This window comes from Varroa jacobsoni, unplaced genomic scaffold (assembly GCF_002532875.2).
Source record: "Varroa jacobsoni isolate VJ856 unplaced genomic scaffold, vjacob_1.0 scaffold_182, whole genome shotgun sequence".
NCBI lineage: Eukaryota > Metazoa > Arthropoda > Arachnida > Mesostigmata > Varroidae > Varroa > Varroa jacobsoni.
This window is the reverse complement of record NW_019213084.1, coordinates 55,564-80,037: the sequence shown is the minus strand read 5'-3', so window position 1 is coordinate 80,037 and position 24,474 is coordinate 55,564. Positions and strand designations below refer to the sequence as shown.

General features: G+C 40.5%; 2 protein-coding genes and 1 non-coding gene across 8 annotated transcripts in view; all 3 read left to right on the top strand.

The window, feature by feature from the left end:
- LOC111272021 (uncharacterized) overlaps positions 1-12,564 on the top strand; it is a 52,001-nt gene extending 39,437 nt beyond the window's left edge. Inside the window, exons 3-8 of one of the 6 annotated variants that reach the window (XR_002687273.2) lie at positions 17-826; positions 1,508-3,289; positions 3,567-4,005; positions 4,271-4,371; positions 6,307-6,910; positions 9,823-9,962. Coding sequence is in view for 5 of the 6 variants with exons in the window: in XM_022853154.2 (XP_022708889.1) it covers positions 17-826; positions 1,508-3,289; positions 3,567-4,005; positions 4,271-4,371; positions 6,307-6,717 (3,543 nt within the window). In the remaining variant the exon portion in view is untranslated. The other 5 variants (XM_022853186.2, XM_022853176.2, XM_022853168.2 and 2 more) reach the window with 5 other exon arrangements.
- Positions 12,565-13,820: 1,256 nt separating this feature from the next.
- TRNAA-AGC (transfer RNA alanine (anticodon AGC)) lies at positions 13,821-13,893 on the top strand. Its single transcript has one exon. It is a non-coding gene; the product is annotated as a tRNA-Ala (tRNA).
- Positions 13,894-15,218: 1,325 nt separating this feature from the next.
- LOC111272006 (medium-chain acyl-CoA ligase ACSF2, mitochondrial) overlaps positions 15,219-24,474 on the top strand; it is an 11,284-nt gene continuing 2,028 nt past the window's right edge. Inside the window, exons 1-6 of the mRNA XM_086973127.1 lie at positions 15,219-16,854; positions 20,988-21,210; positions 21,603-21,713; positions 22,440-22,767; positions 23,143-23,327; positions 23,662-23,900. Of these exons, the coding sequence (XP_086829253.1) occupies positions 16,697-16,854; positions 20,988-21,210; positions 21,603-21,713; positions 22,440-22,767; positions 23,143-23,327; positions 23,662-23,900 (1,244 nt within the window). The 5' untranslated portion in view covers positions 15,219-16,696. The remainder of the gene's footprint in view (positions 16,855-20,987; positions 21,211-21,602; positions 21,714-22,439; positions 22,768-23,142; positions 23,328-23,661; positions 23,901-24,474) is intronic.

Below are 24,474 nucleotides of genomic sequence, written 5' to 3'. Positions count from 1 at the left end.
TTGAATTTGATTGCAGGCGCAATCGTTAGACGTTCGCACATACGGTGAAGCCAATAGCTATCTACGCAGTTATGAACATAGTCGAAATCAACGTATCAGAGAGCTACGTACAGCTTCAGCAGGCAGTCAAGTTCAGGACGTCCAAGACGGGCAGGCCAGTAGCAAAGTAAACAATAATGATAATCCAAATAGCAGTGACAGTACGAGCACCAGTAAAAGAAAGAAAATACGTAGCACAGGGGAAATTCCTCAGTCACTAGCGGACGTTCCCTCAGCGAAAAGAGACGATCGTGACACAACGTCGGCTAATAGTCGAATGACTGGTGGGATGCCGGAAGTGCGTCACACGCCGATTATCCCTAGTGAATCCTCTCGAAGCCCAACAATGTCGACGTTTTCAGAGTCAAATCAAGTCCCTTCACCACTTCCGCAACAACTGGAAGAACCGAGTCAAGAAAATGTCGTCGTTACCAAGGCGGAGTCGCGACTCGATGCCAAGAGCATTTATGTAGACGCCTCAGCGAGTGGTTCGGATGGTACCACAGTCACGTCGGATGCAGGGCAAAAATTTCCGCAGGTTGTCACCCCGGCTCGGATCGAAGAAACGAAACAAGCTGTTCAGGAAGATGGTGACGTGGCTCAACGCGGGGACCAGAAATCTGAAGCAGCCTCTCCGAATGCAACAGATGGCCCCCAATTGCCTTTAGTTGAGATGGAGACAGATACTAGTACGGCGGGGACCGCGGCAAATGAAGATGGCCTGAAGCAGAATGATACAGAGAACGCAACATCGATTTTGAATGATTCAATCATTGATGGAAAAGAGGTGAGTTCATCGAAAGCTGAAACTTACTGAGCGAGATCAGAGACGACAAAGCGTGCTACGAGTTGTCAAGTTTTAATATTTGTAAACATTAGATAGCGGAATTGGTGTTGTTCAGCAGGTAATCTCTTACTTCAAATGTGATTTCGGTGCTACGATGGAATGGTTAGTTTGCTTTTTCTTTTTTACAATTTCTATCTACTATTTGAAAACCTGACCGAAACCGATAAATGTAAGCAATTTCTTCATAGAATGATGGAATCGACATTATATAATGTCGATTCCATCATTATATGTATATATATATATATATTTAGGGCTACCTTCCGCCCTAATCAAATAATTTAAAAATATTAAAATAATAACGAAATACTCGGAGTGAATGGCTGACAACTGCGGTAAGAACAATGTACTACGGCGTCGTTTATGGTCAGTGCCAAAATAGTCGCGTGGTCTGTGTACATGACTAGTTTTGAAAGGCTCAAGTTTTCAGTCAGGGTCTTTTAAGTCAATTCATCTTATCTGCCATTATTCAGACTATCTCCATATAAAGGTATAGTAACTTATTTTTATTTGCAAATGTCACTGATTTTTTTCTGTATAGAAACCGCTAGGCAAAATGATCTATTGACCGAATTATTTTTAACTCGAACCGGCTGATTTGATTGAATTTATTTTTTACAGGCAATGCCGAGCTTCGACGAGTGGAAGAAGATTCGTCTTGAACAAGAGCAACTTCAAGAGATTCCATCGCAAACGAAAATCAAGGAGCCTGAACAACGAGAAATAATAAAGCCTATAGAACGCAAACGTGGTAGGCGTAATTATGCCTCGGTGGAGTGCGGAGCTAAGTTACTGTCGGCTAATCCGGGAGCCGAAAGTGCGTCCAAGATTTTGTTAGAATCCAAGGATGAGTATATGCTAAATCCTTGCAATTCACTACAGAAAGAGGGTATGTGGTTCACAGTTGAACTGTGCGAGAGTATCCACCCGACTCATCTAGAGCTGGCCAACTTCGAGCTGTATTCATCGACTGGTAAAGCGTTTGTCGTGTACATGGGTGACCCCGATGAGTCGCGAGACTGGACTCGGATTGGCAAATTCGAAATGGCTCAACTCAAGACTGTGCAGAGCTTTCCACTTGACGCGCCTGGATTTGGCAAGGCAATCAAAGTCGAGTTTCAAAGCATTTACGAAAACAACCAGTACTACTGTCCGTTGAGTTTAGTGCGAGTGTTCGGCAGCTCGATGGTTGACGATTACGAAGAGAAAGTTTCGGAAGACATTACTGCTCAGCTTGAGCAGAAACAACCAAAGGCGTCAAAGGAACAGGCAGCTGAACTGCCAGTAGCTACACCAGGTGGCGTTGGCCGCAATGTTGGCAGTGGTGAAAACATGGTTTCGCGCGCCAAACAGGCGGTGATCAACATAATTAGTTCAGTGAGTCAAGCTGTTTCTGGGAGCTCATCAACGCGGTCCGCTGCCAATTCGAATGGCACCGACTGTCCGGACACTGGGTCCAAGGTAGCGGATAACGAAAGAAAATCGCCGTCAACTGTTGCATCAGAGTTCGACGGATGCATCGAGCTGACTAATTTTAGTGGGTCGGACGGCCTATTATGGCCATCAATGAAGTGTCATCGAAAACCCTTTATCAAGGAATTAGAAAGGAGTTGTTCGTATCAGGATCCAGAGGGGCTGGCTGATCTGATGGCGACTGATACGCCACCGATATCTCATCCACCACTCCAGACCAAATCTATGACACCAGCATCAGCGTTCATCACTTCAACAGTGGCTGATATTGCGCCGACGCGAACCACGAAGCCGACAAAAGATGTGAAAACCCAAATACTGGTCTCCATTATCCCGCCTGACCTTAACAAGAAACAGGCTGAACAAAAAGGCAAGCCACAACAACATAACAAATTGGCACAGCAGAAACAGCAACACCAGCCAAACGAGCAGCAGGATGATCAACAGACAAAGAAAAAGATCGTAGAGGCTGGGACGGACAGTAAAGCTCCGGTGCAGCCTTCAACCCAGAATACGCTGATTGAAGACAAGGAAAAACGGGCCGAACGCGGTCCCGAAACAACGGAATCAACCACTATTACTCCGAAAGCTTCAGTTAAGTTGCCTCCGCAGCAGCAACAGCAGTTGCACAATATCGTCCTCTCGTCACAACCGGTAATTCCCTTGACGAAGCCCCATGGGCAGATAGGCAACGGGCTGGCGACACCTACAAAGGAAAACCTTTTCAGTCGGTTTGAAAGTCGAATCAAGCAACTCGAGCTGAATACGAACCTCAGCAGCGACTATCTGCAGGAACTGAGTCAGCGGTATCGTAAACAAATGGAGGAGATGCAAACGGCTTTCAACAAAACTGTAGCCGTCCTTAATGCCGAAGCAAAGAAAGCCGCTGAACGAGACCAAAACCAACAGGTAGCACTTGCAGCCTTGCAGGTAAATAAATTATGTAATTCAAGCATTCTGTTGTGATCGGCATTTCATCTTTTTAGTTCTACTTTAGTTTTTGCTGGTTCTGCTACGTCGATAAAAGTGGTTGTCAGGTTACATTTTTTAATTATTGAATATCGTGAATTAAGTACAAGGATGTAGTTCTTATACTTCGTCGCACCAGGCCTTCTATGATGGGCCACTACGCAATTTACTTGATCTTGGTGGTGTTTTTCTAACGATTTCACGATCTTCCCCACCGTCTATCCTTTGAGTACCTCAGGAGAGGCTTACCTCAGCCATGGAAACCCTCCGGATGTTGGAAGTGGAGCGCGATTCCCTGTGGTGGCGTCTTTTGCTTGTCTATTGTGCCCTCCTGGTCGCGTCGGTGGCAATTCTTATAGTCATCCTTCATATCGTACCGAGACGGGCAATTGCTTCTTTTATGAGCTCGGATCTACTTGAAAGGCGAATCCGAGACGTGGTTACTGCAAGAGAACGAGAAGTTCGCGTTGAACGAACTAACCAACGGATTTCTACCCAGAAAAAAGATGCCGAAATAGAGGCCATTTCGTCCAATAAAGAGCAGCCCGTCTTGAAGTCCAAAGAGAAAAGAGATCAGTTAAGCTTGGCTGAAATTAATATGGCCGCTAATAGCCTTAGAAACGATCCGGTCGATTACAGTAAGCCCAAGTTGGAGCAGAAAGATTTTTCTGCTCAAGGTAGGCATCGTTTAATATGCCAAATCTGTTTTTAGATATGTAATCAGTGTTCGTTGTTTGCAATTCATGTTGCTAGTCTTAACTTTGAATAATATTGTATATTAACGTATAGCTTTGTTTTCCTGATAGTTTCGTGATTTCCTATAATATATTAGAACAGGACAAGTATACCATAACGTCATATGTCCGAGTTTCCTCTCCATAGGAAGAACAAATGTATCTATGAAGGAAGAAATTAGGATACGATTAAATATGTATTTATCAGATGGCATTGCAGTTTATCCAGTGAAGATGAACGAACCGGAAGAGCAGTCACGAACAAGCGCAGGACCATTACTCAGAGAGGAATCACAAACTATCTTCAAGGTATGGTGTCCGAACTAAATCTTCCCTGCTTCATTTGCTTCATACTTACTATACCTCGATAACAAAAGCCAAGCGCATGTTGGAGCTTTTCATTGGGGCATAAACACCAGTGTATTTAACTTCGTTGCTTAAATTTTTCGGCGGTGTGTACTGTTATGCTTTTCGCTGACGAACTAAATGTGGGCATCTTACTTTCTGTACGCTACAGCTGGCACGCACCGTTCGATAAATGCTACTTCTACGAAAGCACGTGTCTGTGTAGATGAACGTTGTGTAGGAATAATTTCGGCCGTAAAGCGGAGCTACATTAATAATTAACTATATTATTAACGAAGAACAGCTAGATTCAGTATTTTAAGCCGATAATACCAAAAAGTTGCCCTGGACTGATACAAGCCACTTTGGATATATGCATTCTCGGTTTTGTTGCTGGTTGCTTTTTTTTTTTTAAATTCACTCTAAATTCCTATAAAATTTCTATAAACGATATATAGGCTAACGCAAAGGTAATGGAATTCGCATTTTGAATTTGAAAAAAAAAAGAAGTGAAACCCATGTTGTGTTCATTGATAGCCCGGATATAATAACATTGAAAAGCATGACATAAGAAATCATTGGACGCTACATCGTGACGACGAAAAAAACGGTCTTTAGATGGAAGAGATACGAACTTATTCGAGGAGTGCAACTGCGGTACTGTGTTTGCGTGTGTGATATTCTGATTGTATCTGAATTTGCTTCAGTTATATAAAAAAAAAAAAAACTATGACGCAGATGTGTTATATTTAACATTAAACCTATCACTAGCGGTTAACTGGAAAATTTTCGCAGAAGTGCATCTATTTAAATGTGGTAACCTCGTCATCGAAGGATCGATCAACCATTTTGGCTGGGCACAATTGAGATCGGTATTCAAAAAGTCTCGGTAGGTTCAGCACTGTTGCACGATTTGTTGTTAACGCAATTTGACAGTTCGCCGTATGTTTTATATTTTCGACAGCCGCTACACACAGCAACTTATTGCCTTCAATTACCTCCAGCAGTGGTGTGAACAGTTGACAAAGATCTACGCCCAGATGCCGACCTATTCCCTAATCCTAACTCCGTCCTGTTAATATTTCAGCCAATAAAACACTTAATTGCTTTTACCCTTTAAAATGCAATTCGAATCACAGGGTCTTCTGCCAGTGTAGTTTCTGCCGAAGAGCTGCACTAAGAACCGCCGATTCCCTTGCAAACGACCGTAGTAATTAACGTCTTCTCGACCTATCAAAGCAACCGGCGAAAACGTTATTTATCCTCCACTAACAATGGACTATAGTAGTGACCCATTGTTGCTAGATTGGCGCAATGGCTTAACGCAGAGCAATACGACCAGTGTATTTACTATGGATTTCTCTGTATACAAATAGGGCATGTGCGATTGAATGTATTTTATCTGCCATTACATAGCAAATGTGCAGACCCTCGTTTTGCCGGATGTATGGCATCAGCGTTGTTTCTGAATTAGAAAATCACGTTGATGATTTTGCCATGCATATTCAGATTCTGGGCTTTGAAAACGGGTTGGTTTTGTTAACCATAAAGCCAAAAAAGGTAATTTTCCGCGAGAATCCGAACGTTCAGACTACGCCAACAAGTGATACGTTAGATACACAGCATGAGCTCCGTTATTAACTGTCCTTAAAAATAAAAGTTGCATTTCCAAACGCAGTTTTCCACGAAGCTTCTAATGTACCTTTTCGTAACACGTAATGAATATCGGAGTTCCATAATTTTTCCATATACAACGCATTTCTCTCTGTATAAGTATCTGATAGCATACCACCGCGACTGTGCTTACTCGTTGCCAATGTTACCAATTTTATTATCCAAAATTGTCCACGCCTCCTTATGAATTAATCACACCCTGACAACGTATTCAACCAATTTCAGCAGAAACGTCGCCGACGTCACAGAGGTAAATCATCATCTAACAGCTGCACTGCCAGCCACGATCAACATGAACAGATGCGCATACACGGTTCAACTGTAAAAAGCACGTCTTCCACAAGCGACTCTAAACCATTTCCACTTACGCAGACACAAAACCTCTTCGGTGTTCTGGTTCGACACAACGAGGAAAGCCTCGGGGCGCTAACCAGCCCAACAAGACCCAGCAGTTCGTCGTGTTCGGTCGGGCATAGAAAACAAATACGCCGCCAGCACCATGTCACCACTAGGATAACTCTACAAACAGCAGCTGCCGAAGCAGCGGCCGGTTCTACCAACGATGTTAGCGCGGCTCACGAACGCGGTCATGAACTCAGTACGGCGCTTACGCCACTAATGGCGCGAAGTCTTTAAAGAATCAAAACTGATGAAAAGAAATGTAGGAATAGACTTGGTAGACGAACGCGACCGGATTGTGTGCCTAAATGCCATCGATTTTATGGGCCTGATACGTCTACATCTTCTATCGTTACGCTACCACAGGATAACTTGGTGAACGGAATGGGTTCGTCTTGCAGAGTTGTGGTGACCTTGGATAATTAATTGGGTAAGAATACTGTCGAACAGAACGAATACGGGACCCAGGACAATCCATGTACAAATACTTTCGGACAAATAGTACTTATACAGATTGCCCGCCCGATCGGGTCTATTTGTATCCCGTTGATATCCATACAAATGCGGATAGGACTAAACAGGATTGGCCTCAGTGTGAAAAAAGATCTATTTTAATTCTACGAGTGTCAACGCTCCGTACATTACTAGATAGTGTCACAGTATGACTGAATTTAGTTATATTATCTGGAGAACTCAATACATATGAAGGAGAGGGATAGATATACGAAAAAAATCAACATGTAGTGCAAAAAATGCTGAACTAAGAAATGAAAAAGCCAATAATTCTTCCGTAAATCCGGGTCAAAGGATATAATGACGTGTTGTAGTTTAGCTTGAAAGACATTTTTAAATGAGGCATTTTTGCGACTGCGTAGACCCAATGCGGTATAAGTCGCTTTATTTGCCATGACTGCACAAATCATGTGGTGGTCAGATGTATACAGCTGATGTACATAGGCCAGGATTTGTTTTTGGAAGCAGATGAGATTGGTCTTAACATCGCTGGTCATAACATCGCGTTGTCCATTTATGCTATCAATTAACGCAAAGGGTCACTTTGTGTGTTAGAAAATCGACGTTTATGGAAGCATTTAGCTTGCTAAAGGGTTTTTTTTGACAAATTCATGATGGTGACCCTGACACAACTGTGATCTAGATGGGTACACTCAAACGAAAAAAAACATCACGCGACGAGGTGTTGCCGGATATTGAAACGACTCGATGCTACATGTGAAATCCAATTTTGAATCAAGCCTAAGAAATATTGAGAAGTTTAGAAATTATCTTTACTTCATTAGTTTTTGTCTGTTAGAGTTCGAAACGGGTATCGATTGTAGGCGTACGGCGCGCATCGCATCTTCTTGCACACTAGCCACGTTTTAGAATGTAAAAAGCGTCTGTAGCTGTCGGGTCTCACTGTAGTCAATACGTGATCTCTGTACCTTCAACTATAGTCCGTTTCTGATGACCTGAAGGTGTGAAGGGTCTGTTTCATGACGTTTGATGTACTGTTCAATGCAGTTATAGTATAGCTTGATGTTGCGTCATTGAATTTGCTTCTTTATCACCCTTGCGCTACCATACAGACATGTTTATAAATGTAAAAATTTTCCAAAAAATTTTCAGGATGTTTTTCTCTTGTATTTAAGTATGAGAGGCGTCCGAGATGCATCTTCCTTCAAAGTGTTTACGGCCGAAAACAAATTCTAACTGTAATACCCGTTTAATCAGTTTTAACCTAAAATCAAGCTAAATTGCGCATGAATTTCTAAGTATATGAAACGTAGTTTACCCGTTTATTTATAATTATCTTAAGCTTAAGTGCTATATTTTGCTGGGAATCTCAACACCCATTAGACTCTATTGAATTTGTATCAGCTTTACATTACGATTGATGTTTAAGCCACTGCATTTAAATCTGTAAAACACATCTACATATATTCAGCACTTTTAGCTGTTTTAATCATCTGTTTACAGCACGTCACCTGTACTGTTTTTTAACTATACATATATATATATATATATATATATATATATAATATATATATATATATTTTATCCACCTGTGGTCACTTGTTGATGGACGTTATTTGTTTATTTCCTAGTTTATTTGCTACACAGATGTTGTTACTTTGAATGGATTCTTCTGTGTCGTTGTTTTACCTCTCGACTCTATATGCGAAGCTGGTTGTCATCCGATATACACGAGGCTTACGTTACTGAATGGTAAAAAAAATAAAATACATTTTATATATAAAGCTGGATGTTTTCACCGTCTCTTTTCGTTCCTTGCATGGCTACTACGGCATGAACGCGCTATATTGTGTAGCATCAATCATCTTATGCACATAAGGTCTAAATGGGGTATTGTGGATTAGGTTCTTTTGGGCTATATGGCTATTGGCGAAACACGGTTGCAAAGTTTTGCCTGCCAATTGATATTTCGGTGGAGGTTTATAGTTGGGGCATATGGAGGGTAAATGCCTTTCCGATGAGCTAGTTATTTCCGTTGCTTTGATCACGAGTTTCCTTTCTATTTCTAAGGAGCTGCTCTCCATTGTAATCAACTCCCACAAGTTCTTGAAGGTTTTGCAAGTGTCAGTTTGCCTAATCTGGCAGAGATATGAAAATACCAAATCAAGCCAATTTTCGCCATATTGCTTTACTTGTGTTCCTGCTTGATTGTGGTTATTCTATTCAATATTCTGGGAGAGATAAACCATAGTCCATTAAAAATGCATTTTTATTAGTTTAGTTTTTCCGATTCAATACTTCACCGATAACGTCTGTTTAAAAAAGTCCGATAAGATTTACTCATATTCGAAACTTTATTCCCGGTACCTTCAGTATCAGTGAATTTACCGAACAGCGAACAAAAAATAGCTTACGATTTAGCTTATCACCAATAATGGACTTTGCTATTTACTTGACCTCACCTGAATTCCCTATACGCTTCTCTTTTGTTACGCCTCAAATTTTCATCTTCGATCCGTGTCCAGCACTCTTCCATGGTTACAGTAATGCTAGAAAAAGATTTCTCTTAATAAATTCTAAGTATAGTGAAGTGATTTTTCACAAAACGAGTTCTTGCTACCGCGCTTACTTACAAAAACCCACAATTTACGCACAACCACTTTTTGCTCGGGTGTTTTATTTTTCTTCAAAAACTCTATTGAAGAAGGTATTCCAAAAAAAGTCTAAGGATTGCTCTTGCGTTCTACACGCAGCATGTATTAGTCTCGTCAAATCTTCGTTGTTATCAGAGAAGACGAATTTATAATATGGAAAGCTGAGGACCAAAGGTGAATTATAGGTTAGTTACCGGATGATGCTTTATTTCAGCCTCCTCCACGTGCCTCTGAACTATCAATGGAAGCATGTCTGAAAAGTGCTTCAGAGCTATCCCTGCAAACGACACCGGGTGGTCTGTATGAGTCATCTCCGGAAGATGGCAGGGACCAACCTCATTGTCAAAGTCGATTAACGACCTCACCACCGACGAGCGCGATTAGATGTGAAGTTTCCACAACGAACGTAGCCTCGGTGACCCTCAACGATGTGGATGAAGCTACGTCACGAAGCTGTGCAGCCCATTGTGCTGTGGCTTGCTGTTCACATGCGATGCTTGGAAGATAGTTACAATGGCGACAAGGAACTACCATGTCATAATACTTAGTAAAAATATTTAATAATGCTGTAATATAAGAAGGCCTAAAGAGCTATAGCTTCTCAGTCATTGAGAGGGCTTGTTTAGCAGGAGAAACAGGTAATAGCATAGAACTATAGTAAACTGCGTGCGTTTCAAAAAATTCTCCTTTGTTCCTAACTGGGAAGCGGCGAAAAACAACGGGACAAAAAAACAAGATGCGGCTGTTGCATCTAGTAGTTTAGAGAAGCGTTTCTGCACCTATACCGAAGTAGCGTAAAGTTGCGCATTAGATGAAATATGAGCAATGAACATTCAATAGCAATTGCGGCGGAAATAGCGCATAGTAACCATCACGCGCTACAAATACTTCTATATATAGAAATAACTGCATTAACAATAAGACCTGTGTGCGGATGGTCCAGGGGGTTTACCCACACACGATGAATGCCACCGGAAACGACAAAAAACCGTTCTTATTCGTTTCACTACAAAAAGAAGACCGATAGTTTTACGTTATTGTATTGTCATCGACAGAATAGCACACGACATAGGCGGCAGATAAGGAAGCGATGTATGTGCCGATGAGAGAAAGAAGTAGAAGATATTGTATTTAAGTCTACCGACTGGCTGAGATGTTTCTGCATAACGTGCAGACTTGTGAATATCATAAGAGAACGTGTTTGTTGGAAATAGAAAAATAGCATAAATCTGGGAACTAAGCTAGCTAAAATCGAAGCCTAAAAAGAATGCCTATATAAAAAGTATACCCCCATAACTAGTGTTAATAATATTTAGCTGAAATTTGCTCTGATCGGCCAGCGCCATCTTGGACAATGACTGGAGGGGTTTTTTTTTAGAATCTGCGTTTGAATAAATAAGTTAGTCAAGAGGATGTTACCCTGAAGAAGTTCTAACGGCAATCAGCTGCAGCAAAGATTAGATGCAGTTTTCCAGGAAAATGTTCCTACTGTTGTATAAACAAAGGGATAGAGAAGAAGAAAATGTTAATTTTATTATCATAATAGTTGAGTTGTGGTTGCACAAAATCACCTCACTGATCTCGTTGGTGATGCCTGAAGAGCTAGATTCTTTAAGCAAAGGACTTTTTAGAAGACACCCAGTAACTGGGATAATTATGGGAAATGCACAGGCCACTTGTTTCCAAGCATAATAATAATAATAAGGTTCGCTTTTCTATACCAAAATAAGCTACGTATATTGAAAATGGCCCTATTATAGATAGGAGCGCTGTAAAACTCTTGTATCTTTTTTAGTAAGTCGCGTCTTATCGCACGAGTACAGAGGTTACTCGTGGTGCCTGAAAGTGGCGATGATAAAATTGACGCAAAAGTGGGGTTGAACGAGATTCCCGCATCCGTTGGTCCTCTTCGTAATGCTCAAATATAAATGATTGACAGTGAACGCTTTAGTGCTTGAGCTAAGCTGATACTGACTACAGTGCCTGGGCAGAATTAAGATCTTATTTAAGGTGTCTCTTTGATAGCTGACGATATGATGGTATACAAGCTATTTTGCCATATAACGTAAACCTTTTCACTAAATTTGTCCGCACAAAATTATAGGTTCAACTCGTATAATTCTATTTCCTTCTGCGACTCCTTGTACACGTGGGAATACGTCATACTGTTATTAATATATCTATTGTGTGGACATGTTATGTAGCCCGCGGTAAACTGCAGTGACCCACTTCAGTGGGAAGGATCAGTGTTATCATGGTTTCTTACCGCGTCGTAAGTGACACAGAGTTGCTTGCCCACTGCGGCCAATGATTACTTTGCTAGTACTTCACGGGAGAAGGACAGTCAAACAGAAGACTAGGTTAAGCAAACAAGATGATTTTTTAAATATTCCCTTAAAACAAATAACATTTCGCGAACCTCCCTACTAAAAGATATTAACCTATCATCGATCAGTGATTTTTAAAAAAAGTATGAAAAAAGATCTTGCGCTAAAATTCTTATGCGCACTACACCAGCATTTGGGAAGCTGATATGGCTATTGGCTAAGAAAGTGTTTTTAATGGTCATACTTATTCATTACAGTGCTGGAAGCAAAATTTGCGGGTTCTTCGTAAAGCCATAGTGAGAACTGAGACTTGAAGAATATAGCTCAAGTCGAGATCTACCCGTCGTGGAGTGAAGCAGCCGATGACTGCTCGCAGAATGCATTTAATACGGTGAAATAAAAATTAAACCTTTACAGCGATCTGTGATGAACACCCACTGCACTTTGAGCGATCGTGTTATTATATTGCCAATATTACTAAAACCTGCATGGGCACAAGCGGCGGCAAAGTTTAAATATCGTCGAAGTAAGGTCGACGGTGACGGTGAAAAATATGTTAGAATTAATGCTGATGAAACTTTTCAAAGGATAAATTAGATTAAATATATCTTGATATTAAATACGGAGAACGTCCTCGTGTTTTTCTTTTCTTTATTGAAAACCCAGACAGTGACGGTGAGAACTAGTTAGTCGTAATTTACATCATGTAATCAAATCTAGAAGAGGTTTGCATGCGTTCGTAGGAGTAGGCTTAGGTGCATGGTATGACCTAATGACGTATGGTGATTGTCAAAAGTGATCATACCTCATATACCAATATAGGGTGTCAACAGGTCAATGCATTGGATACGACAATTTCACTGGGTACGTAACTAACAATTTAAAAAAATTACCTGAAAATATTCTCTCAGTGACGCGCCGAAACTATTTGTCTCTGCTCCTAAGAGGAGTTATTTAATCTATGTCCCTGTGAAAGTTTTCTAGCATAAATATCGAGTAATTGTAAGCTTTCACAAAGTAGAATATATATGGGAAGATTAATCAGTTGAACCAGGAATATTTTTCTCATAAAAGTCAAACTGATCCGGCTGGACTCACGTACATCTGAGATCATTTGTGTAATACGAATTTATTTTTTGACGTAAAAGCTGCGTGTATATATATATATATATATATATATATATATATAATGTCTCTGAGTCATTAAGAAACGTGTTATTAAACGTAATAGACATAGTGTTCGTGAAAATTGACAACATGCCTAGTCATAAACGTACTGTGTTGTTATTATTATTATTAAAGAGTATTATATTAAAGATTTTGAGTTCATTTTGTAGGAAAACTCATAGTATACGTATCGGAAACAATGAGACAGACCTTTTAAGGTCCAGCTTTTTAAAAACATAAATGCTTAGTCAAAACAGTGTACTAGATTTGTCTGCTTCCGGTAGTTATTCAATGGGGGATAAATATCAATTACTCCTTGTTTCGACTCGACGTTTGTGTCGAAATTGTGCATTGGTGATTTGGCCGAGTTTCATATGTGCAACCTGGGCGTTAGGTCAGCAGAGCTATCCAGATTTAAACATATAAAAGGAAGAGGAGCGAGTAGAATGATTTGCATATTGAGAGTTCTGACCCATCCGGCCACCCTATATAGCCTATTTATATAAGTATAACATGCATAAATAAACATGTCCATACTTTATTTATGGAATCTATGATGTTAATTCGTAAAGTCCACTAACTAGCATTTGACGTTATTTACGACCGAATGCAAATTAATTCGTCCCAGAGTCTTGTTTTTCAAAACTGAAAGCGACCTATAAACGGAATACGCGTGTATGGTTCCGTCATAACTAAGTATTTCCGTCTCGTCGCTGTCGGGGATGTAGCTCAGATGGTAGAGCGCTCGCTTAGCATGCGAGAGGTACGGGGATCGATACCCCGCATCTCCAACTTTTTTTAAAAAATTTCCAATTTTATCAACCTGTTTTGTATATAACTTCCTATTTATTAATAACTATTTTCCACGTATATGATGTCTTGATGTATAAATGTCTTATGATCGAAACAAATAATTAAATGGTTTCATCTCCAATTATATGAGTATATTTACTTTAAATTATGGGAGCTGAGCTGTGCTTTTATGTCAAATCTGAATTTGTTTTGGTCTGGGAGCCTTTAAATCGTTGACTGACTCGAACCTCGATCAAGTAACGGTAAGTTCGACTTGGCCAGGTGCCATAAATCACCCTGGTGAACCGAAGAAGGAAGTAACCTTTTAAAAACTACTACGATGAACAGCGACAATTTAGTCTAAACATAGAAGAACCTTCTAGTTCCAAAGTATTCAAAGGTGTACCAAAGAAGATGATCATTTCACCTCTATGGAGGCAAGCACAAGTGGACCAAGAGAATGGTGATGTCATGGAAGCATTGTTAGCGTCCAAATACCTGGACTAAAATTTTCGCTTGCTGCTTGTTTGAAATGGCAAAACTTCACTTGCAGCTGTGCAAAGAACATTGAATCTTTTCTGTTTTTTTTTTTGTTTCCGATAAAAAATACTAAATTATACCGTAATACTTTTCACGTAATTAAATTACAATCTGATTTTTCTTTTGCGTTCCCGCAAAACAACACCAATTGAAATAGTACTTGCAACGGTGGTTATTTCATCCTTTGTAGATCTAATTACACAAATAATTCTAATTACACAAAAAATTAATCCCATAAATAAGATGTATTTTTTAAAGCGAAAGAAAAGCTAGCCACTAGCATTCGAGAAGGATTTTTTTCAGAGTAGCCCCTTCACTTTAAATACATACGAACCATTAATCATCATTCTCACGCCAGCCGACTGTCCACGCAAACTTTCACGTTCTTGTTTCCGACCACCAATTCCAACTTTTTGCCCCCTTACCCAACTCACTTGCTACTTACACTGTTGAATTCTATAAGGAAGTCTGTTTCCGCCTGTTTCAAGCATTAACCTTAAGCTAAGGCTATCGAACTGTCGGTTCACTTCGCTAGTAAACGCAGCATCCACCTCTACTTTTACGTTCATCGCCCTCTTATCAAGTCCTGTCGTCTTCCTTCGGTTTTTCGCATCAACCTCTCGCTAATTCTTTTCACTTTCCTAACAGCCGTCACCCGTCCGCGAGCCACTAGGGCCGGCAGCGCCGTCGCGGGTCCTCCTTCCTTCTTTGATAACGTAATAGGCTCCCTACTCTTTTCAAAGCGCTGTTGAACACCGAAAACGAATATCTTATTGCGCTGCTATAGCATCCGCTTTAGCTAGGTTTTGTGTTATTTTGGCCGCGTCAGTAAAGTCATCGCATGTTAGTGCTTTTTCATTACAGACGGTGTATTGATATAAATATTATCAAGCGATAAAAAGCGCTAGCACTCTTACAGTACTCAAGTGTTAAAGGCTGTTTGTTGTATCTACAGCTTCTGCAGATTCAAACTGTCCCATACGGTTCCGTACGGCGTGAAGGCGTGTATTTTCTTGCCCGAACTCAGTCAGTCAATGAATAGCGTGCTACTCGCTCGGTCGAATGGGTTATAGCTGTTCCATATCCTCGTGTGGTGTTCGTTGCCATTGGCATTGTTCGTATTGCAGAAACAAGACATAAATTGTACCCCCCACTCCACTCTCGATATTCCTCGCGACCTTCTTGGGGCTCGCGGTTCGTTATTGTGTTATACGTGCAGTTATGACGTTACCAACGTCATCAGTTACTTAGCGAACTCATTCTGCCATTTGTGCTGTGTTTACAACTTTGTACAGGATCAGCATGTAGTGGCATTGGAGCAGCAATTTGTCTTTTACTAGATGTTAGGAAAGCACTGGAGAAAGGAACTGTGCAAGGCTGGATGCAGCTGATCCTGCTAGAAGTACCTTAAATTGTGACAGGCCATTACTATTTCTAGTAAACAAGCATACGCCGTACATAGAGAAAGTTATCAGAATTAGCTATTATAGGATGAATTATAGTGCGGAGCTCAATAGGACTAACAGATGATATCCATAGTACGAAACAAATAGGAGGAGACTACCTAGCGTTTGAACGTTCACTAGCTTACATCGAACAACGTCTTGCGTCCGTCGATCGTTATCACTTCCCCTAGAACATTCATTGTCTCGTTGTCATCAGAGCGATTGGAACCGCTAAGTCAAAGAACAGATGAGAGAATTGCCCTTGAGCGTTGGTTATTCCGCAGCACTTATGAACATCGTTACTGTCAACGTGAGCTGCGTGTTGTCATCTGGACAAGCATCACAAACTGGCACTATATCGTGTTTACCGCAATCGATAACAACAGCATGAGTTGCCGTTGCCAACAAGCGCTCGGTGGAAAATAACCAATGAACAAACGAGTTTGGACTAATGATTTTGGAGCTGTGCCTTTCTTGCAGTAGTTGATGGCGGACAGAGTAGTCGCGGTGGTGGCTGGCATACGGAAGTGTCTATAAACGTGCAGCCAGCGTTTCGCCAGACGTAACCCATAGGAGGATAAGGCATGCCTATACATGCCCACGTATGTTAGGTGCAGTGCGCTGTAAACTGAAAACCCGAATGATTACGAAAAACAGCTATTGAATCGGAGAAATTGAAAATAACACAGGTGGCCGTCAGCAACATTTGTGCCGGCTTGGTAAGCAAATTATACTGTAGAGCGGATTGAAGTTTGTGCGCCGAAAGCGGTTATTATATATTCCTGAGTAGTTTTTGTAGCTGACGACGGTCCACAAGATGAATGCGACAGGAAGAAGAGGCATTAATTTGTTGAGGCTTTCTAGCCCAGCGAAGCTGACTGCCTCACGCGGTCATGTCCCGAAAACTGGCATAATACGGAGAAGCAAACACGTATGGACTACAATCGCGGCTCAATCGATTCATACGTCTACTGTGTAAGTAATAACAAGCAGTCGATGTTGTAGGTACAAGGGACATTTCTCAGAGTCGAATAAAATCGTGATATTGCACAAGGAAGGACAAATTTCACGTGGGAGAGGTAACTGAAAATGTGATACATCGATGAACAGGGTCCTCGAACCTATGTGAGTGTAAGTATTCATTTTGATGGTCGACTTTCATCGTGCAACAGGGTGATTGTCAAATCTTCCCTGTTGATTGAATACTTCTTCTCAGACAGTAGAGCTCATCTTTCCCCAGAACGTAATCCTAAATTGAAGGAATTGAGCCCTTCCTGAGCATTTTTTCGAAAACCGTCGTAAAAGGCTTACACTGGGCGGTTAATATTTATAATATAAGCCATCGCTTAAGTGTAGAAAATTACGGATATTTCATACATTCTTTGCTTGAAGCGTGTTGTTCATACTCGATAAAATAAATAGAGTAAACAATTGAGAAACGGGTTAAATCAAATGAAAAAGACAAGGATTTTCATGACGTAACGACATTAGCAAAAGATAGATTCAGCGGAAGGGCGAGATAACTTCTTCGTCCTGCAGGTGCGTGAAAGCTAGTTGTAGTCTTTAAAACAATTATATAACCTATTTATAGATATTAACGAATGACAAACGAATGCAGGCCTTCACATTTGTCTTTCTCGGATTTCCCCGATCCTCTCAAATTCTTATTTTCGTATCTCATTCCGAACATGATGTACTCCTTTTGCAAATTGCAGAAAGGTCTAAAGTCAGTTCCTCAGCTCAAATTGCTTGCAAAATACAAGGTGCAAGTTCAAATGTTCTGAAATTAAGCATGTGAAGAGCAGGCAGCCGTGCGAATGTGACAAAATAAACCTAACCGCGAGTCCTTCAATAACGAAAAAAGCTAGGCGTTCCATCGATAATCGATACAGCAGGACTAATGGGGCGATTCTAGTACAGTGAGTCTAATTTTGGAAGCTAGAGTTTCGGTTATGACAGGTCTTAACAGTGGGCCCGAAGTTAATTTTGTACAGCACAAATAAAATCAGCTTCCTATTAGCCGTTTCTAACGCGAAATCTTCCAGTTAGAGTATGCAAAAAAAAAAAAAAGTATAATAATTAGACTACTATTACGTGACAATAGCGTCAACAGGCGCTAAATGCGCGAAGGCATATCGTATATAATCGGTCTGTATTGCACGAAATTAGGCATTTATGAAGTAAAAACAAGATGCTTTCGAACGAAATAAGGTATCTTGATAACAAGCTAAAGATGGTTTTACCTTTCTTTTCCAAACATCAAACTTCCTTTCCCTTCGAAGCCATCGAAGCCAAACAGATAGCAAAGTTGGTATCTATTCGACTCAACGCAAGTCTCATTTTAGTAAGAGATCTTAAGCCTACTAATCTGTTCCTAATTTATCCAGCGGGGCTAGCTTGGAGCGAAGAAAAGACAGAATTTCGTAAAACACGAGGGCACCATTGAAAAGAGGCGCCCTCTACCGTCCGATTCATGAATGCATCCCGTTGTGCTTAACGAAACCTATTGCCGCAGTTCAAAAAACCAAAGTCTAGCTAAACATTTGTTCTCGATAGACCTGTTCTGCTCGTCGCATCAAATCATCTCAATTGAGTAACAAAGTTAATGTATAGAACCGCGCAATATGATTATTAGCCGTTTGTACGATGGTGTTGAGCGTTACTCCCCAAATCGTACTATCGACAAGGAGAGGGAACAGTTTTGAACGAATAGGTCATAGGTGATAGAAGCCGAGTCGATTGTATATGAGACTAAGAAAAAATCTGTGCGTACTTGTGCGCCCTGTTGGAACAAGTTGTCGTACCTAGTTGTACGTAAATGGAACGATTAAAAAAAAAAGTCTATTCGGGTAATTGTTACTTGTGCAAACAAAAGAAACCTGCCAGATCACCGTGGGTCTTTACTAGTCGTTAACCACAGGGCTATAGTGGCTTCCGAGTTCCCTTTCAATCTAACAGAGGACGTCATTTCTGCTTGCTCAGCTGTTTTGCAATCACTGCTTATAATGCAGTGAAAATTCGCGAGCGTCGAAATGGTAAACATCAATGGAGCCAACGTTGCGCTCGGGCCATCGCGTTTAAGTTAAAGATAGCCTGCTTTATAGGTGTAAATGTTATCACCGTATGTCGTCGCGAATCTTCTTTTTGTCGATTTGTTGACATTGATCGGCAAGCTGTTTGGGAATGATTGGTTTTTCTGGGATGAAATTGCCTCAGTAGACGAGGCCCTGAGTGGTGAAAACTGAAGTTCTCAAACGAAGATAAATTCGTCGCAGGAAGCTAGTCAAATAAAGCGAACTTATGGTACTCAGACGAACTTCTTTAATAATTCAGATAGTACGTACTTTGTATCGTTTCGTTAGACTAAACATTCTGCGTACTGTTAGACTGTACTTCTTTGTTTATTTCAATCGCCGATTGGATGTTGGCGGCGTTTTGCGGAATGGTTAGACCCCCAACTGTTCAACATTGACAAGCTAGTAGCGTTAGGGGAACCTACCTAAACATCGTCACGCTGACACCTGCCGAGCAATTTATTAAAATATTAAATTTGTAAGTTTCTGTGTTATAAATACAGAAATACACTGGTTTACTACGAGGTTGTCGTTAGCTAATGGAAAGCTAGCAGATGCCTTGCAGGATTAAAAGTTAAAACCTTTCATGAAGTTTTCTGAACAAATTTAAATCTTTAAGGTTGGTAAAGGCATATTTGAGTGACCTACGATCTTACACCGAAATACGATTCCAGATATCGCGGACTCAAGCCTGCTTGCGGTCAATAGTTAATTGGAACAATAAAAAATAATGAGAAAACAGCTAAAGTTTAAACTTTTGAGCAGAACTCGTACTTCTATAGTCCATGAGCCTCGTCCTAGCTGGCTGAATATAGAATTCCCTGATCGGTCAGGTCATTTTGAACAATTCCAGATACGACCGTCACTGTGAATAGAAAGGGTGATGACGGATACCGTAACGCCACCAATATCTGTTCAATGTGTAAGAGTGTAATGTATGGAAAAGATCCTATTATAGTGTTGGGTTGAGTATTCTGCGCCCTTCATCACACCACGATATGTTGAAACCCATCAGCTACTAGGGCATTATTATGCCAAGTGATCTGTTTAATAATAAGCTAATGGAAAATGAAGTACAGTTTTGTTTTTAGGTGCGAAACTAGTGAAAAAAAAAATATATATATATATATATATATATATATATCTATATATACAGTAATGAAACGGAATGTGTGTGTTTGTTTTTGACTTGCAATTGTCTTGTTAAGCACTGGAGCATTCGAATGAGAGTGTTTTATTTGGTGTCCTTAGCAATTTCCTTAGCAATAGGTGTCCTTAGCAATCAGTTTCAGTTGTAACGACAGGTTCCATGACGCCATGCAAGTGTTTGGCACTTGTAGCTGCACACGCAGTTTACATGATCACCTTAATGTTTCCGGTCAAGACTAGAGCTCTGTGCCTAACATGACTGAAACAATCGTGCTGACCTTTTCAAAGTCGAAAAATCTGTATCTTTTAATTGTTTATTTCAACACCAGAATGGAGTAACGTATTCGATCTGTCGGATCCGATCAACAAATTTAGATTGGTTTAATTACTATTATACACCCGAGAACTTCTTTTCGAGGAATAGGCAGTTCTTTCGAGAGGAATAGGCAGTTAGGCCTGCTTTGTGTTATACCGCATGAACCTGCGGGCCTTAACAAGGTTTGTGCACATCCAGTCCAGTTCGAGGCCGCGCAGAAAACCCAACTGTACGCATCAGGTTCCCAATACGCTAAAAACATTTTCTGTGTTTAGAAGCGAACACCTAAAAAGTAAGAAATCATATAAGCACTCCGTGATACCCTAAGCGAAATGCACAAAGTATTCTCTAAAAAGTTTTATTACACAGTGTGACAATAATTATTAAACCTTTTCACATAAAAAAAAAACAATATAGGCAAAAATTCACGTACTAGGTATACTTACTCGAAGACCACCTCAATAAGTACCTGGCGACTATACTGTGCCTGAACATTTAGATCCCTCAAGCGTGTGGTATTCGGCATAAGCGAAAATTCACATATGGACAGGTGTAATTTGTCCTTGCAGGTCGCACTCGTTGTCATCTCTTACCGACTGTGAAAAAAAATGTACGAAACCATTGTCCTATCACTGCGAGCTAGGCACGGAGCCACTAGTAAACTGGACGTTTGCGAAATGTATTGACCAGGCGGCGGCAATGGCCGTCGACGAGCAAGCATATGTGTTCGTCGAAGAGGGAAAAGAGTTCACTTTTGGTGAATATAAATATACTGTCGACCAGTGCGCGAAGGTAAACAATAGTAAATGTAGTTTACGAGGATGTAGAAACGAGGTTTTTTTTTTTTCTATTTTTCTTATTTACCCTCAACTATTTTTTTTGTGCAAGGAAATACTTCCATGGGGCATCCCGAAATTGCCTAACTAGAACGAGTCCTTTCCTTCAGAATGGTCTATATAAAGCTCGATTCGCTCTAGCCATTGCAACATTGGCACTTTTCTATATCTTTGACTTTATAATAAATAATCGTTGATTATTATCGATAAATGAAGAGGCAATGCAATATACAAAATCGGCAACAAATCTTCACAAGGTAAGAATACGAACTATGTTTTTAGTAGTTGAACGATACACCCACTATGAATAGAAGTATAGTAACCAACGTTATCCATGCTTTCGTCTAGGGTCTTCTTAGCATGGGTTTTAGGAAGGGAGACTCGCTCATGATCTTTTGCCCAAACACGACCTCTTGGTGGATTATCTTCTCGGCATGCGCGAGAATTGGCGTGATGAGTGTAAGTACTCTCAAGAAGTTATCAGAAGCACACGTGTGGATTATAGACGATAGCCCCGTGGTCGAAATTCATATCAGTTGACTGCGATTATTATTTTATAGGTACTTGAAGCATTAGGATAGTTCGAACCGACTCCATTTTTTCTGGATTAAATTTGGGGATAAAAAGTTTATTAAAAGTGAGGTATTTTATTCACGTAAACTTGCAGATATAGTTGTATGATCGATCTACAATTGTTGCGGTATCATTCAGATCGTTCAGATTTATTCTAGATTCGGAGAGGGAGATTTCGAAAGCGGCTGTTATAAATTTCACTGTGTACGCTACCTTTACTTTTACATATATTGCTTCCTAGGTGTCAGGAGTTCTCTTAACACTTAACTTGACGGAAAAAAGTATCAGAAGTTTTGAGCTGAACTGGACTCGCTTCAGATGTTCCGAAGCATCGCTTTTTAGATCCGACTGTGAAAGCTAATTTGGGTTACCCAACCCTAACGTTCACAATACTTTTAAATCGTTTTCAGGCGACACCTTTTGCTAACGCAGGTACAGTGGGTCCTGTTAAAGGACCGCTTTGTGTCGAAAAGGCGCATGATTTGGTTCTAACCTTCGATGTATTGATATGCTTGCAAGCAAATATAATACTTTGGAATTATCTGTTGCACAATAGTTAGCTATAGGCAAATAGAAAATTAAATCATACATCCGTCCTTATTTTTCCAACAGGCGTCCGTTCATCCGGGCTATTCAAAGCAAGAGTTTTTCAATGCTATGGATAAGGTGAAAGCTAAGGCCATATTCATACCGGAAAAATTCAAAACGCTACATTTTTATCAGAATCTATGTAAATGGATCCCCGAAATCACAACATCGGCTCCAGGTCAAGTGTGCTCTAAGCAACATCCTAACCTAACCATGGTCATCTGCGACGCGAATCGCCCGCTGCCCGGTACCGTACACGTGAGCGAGGTTTTCGCTGGTGGTAACGCTAATCTTCAGGCTGTCGAAGCAGAGATGTGTTGTGATGATCCGCTGACGGTCATTTTTACTTCGGAAAGTAAATTGCATAGCCAAAATCATAACAAATATACCTTTAACTAGTTTTTAAGCCATGCACTTCTATTAATATTCGTTCCGTTGAGAACCGACTGTTGTTTATATTTTTTAGACAAGTTGAAGGCTTCTGCATTGTGCAGAGCAGACTTCACTGCAAGGATGTTGAAGTCCAGTTTGCAGAACGCATTTTGAATGTACCTAGCTGCATGTAAACGCGCTGAGGCGCATTTTGCCTCGTTGCGTAATACATTTCATAAAAAATATTAACGGGGTAGTAACATGATATAGATGGGTGTCCCTACGCTGAGAGACGGGCCGGTCTATTATGTAACATTAACGACGGCAATGTTCCTGTAATTTTTTTACGTGCAGGGCACAACAGGTGCAGCGAAAGCGGCGTGCCTTACCCATCATAGCTTCATCAACAATGTCCGGATTGCACATAGAAATTTAACTGCGGGAGATACCGAAGCGAGCACCAAACTTCTCTGCCCTTTACCATTCTTCCATGTATTTGGGCTCCTGAATATGTTTCATCCTTTAATTAGTCACACACCGGTATGTATTCGACCCCATTTTACCATCACCCGGTCCCACAGAGGCGCTCCTCGTCACACACGTTACGCGGTGTTGTCTATTTGCGTCAAGTAATTCGTTTGCTATTTTTTTTTTTTTTTTTTTTCGCTCGTGTGAACAAATCTGCTGTTAGTAAAACGTTAATAATAAATATATTCCGAGTTTTACAAAGGCTTCCGGTCGGGCTTATTATGCCAGACGTGGTACGCCAATTGACCCTCCATTCTGGATGCCTGTCTGCTAGCTGGTGTCAATTTGACAGCTCGCTATGCACGTTTCTAAGTATTATCACTATTGCTGTACGTTTCTATTGTAGACAATAGTTCCAGCGGTGGGTTACGATCAGCTGCAGACGATGAAAGCCATTCACGAATATCGATGTACTCAGATGTCCGGCTCGCCAACAATGTACATCGATTTGTTGAACCACCCTGAGCGTTCAAAGTACGATTTATCGTCTATGAAACGTTGCATAATGGGCGGTGCAATCTGTACACCCGAGATTCGTCAACAAGTTGAAGAGAACTTTGGAAACGAGACGATGGCACTTATTGGGTAAATTGAAAGAAAGCAATTTCGTTACATTAGACGAATTCTATATACAGTCACGATTGAAAATGCATTTTGTATAAACTTAAAGCGATATGTTCGTGTTTTACTCTAAAATTGAGAATCAGTTACATTTTTATTTACTAAGAGTGCCGATTCACCAAAATGTAGTTTCCGTCATCAGAAGCGTATCGTTTAGAAAGAGGCCGACATGGCATTGTTTGCTCCCCAAAGGTTTTTTTTTATTCGCTCGGGGAGAAATTCTCTATTCGGTCATCATTCAAATGGCCTATTCTAGTCGATATAGGAGCAAACGAGATTAGTTTGTCGACTTCTGAGACAACTTAACTAAAGAATTAGTCGCTTTGTCGTCAATAATGAAAATAGCGGTCTATTTTAGTTGTTTTTTTTGAAGAAAAAATGTTTTCACTGAGAGATATAATTGCGCCCGTGGGTTCTAAAGTGCTTTGTTTGGCTTTTCAAATAGATGCAGATCTGTCTAGGTTAATACTTTTTTTCCATGGGAAAATGCTATATATATATATAGTTATGCTATATGTATATATATATATACATGATT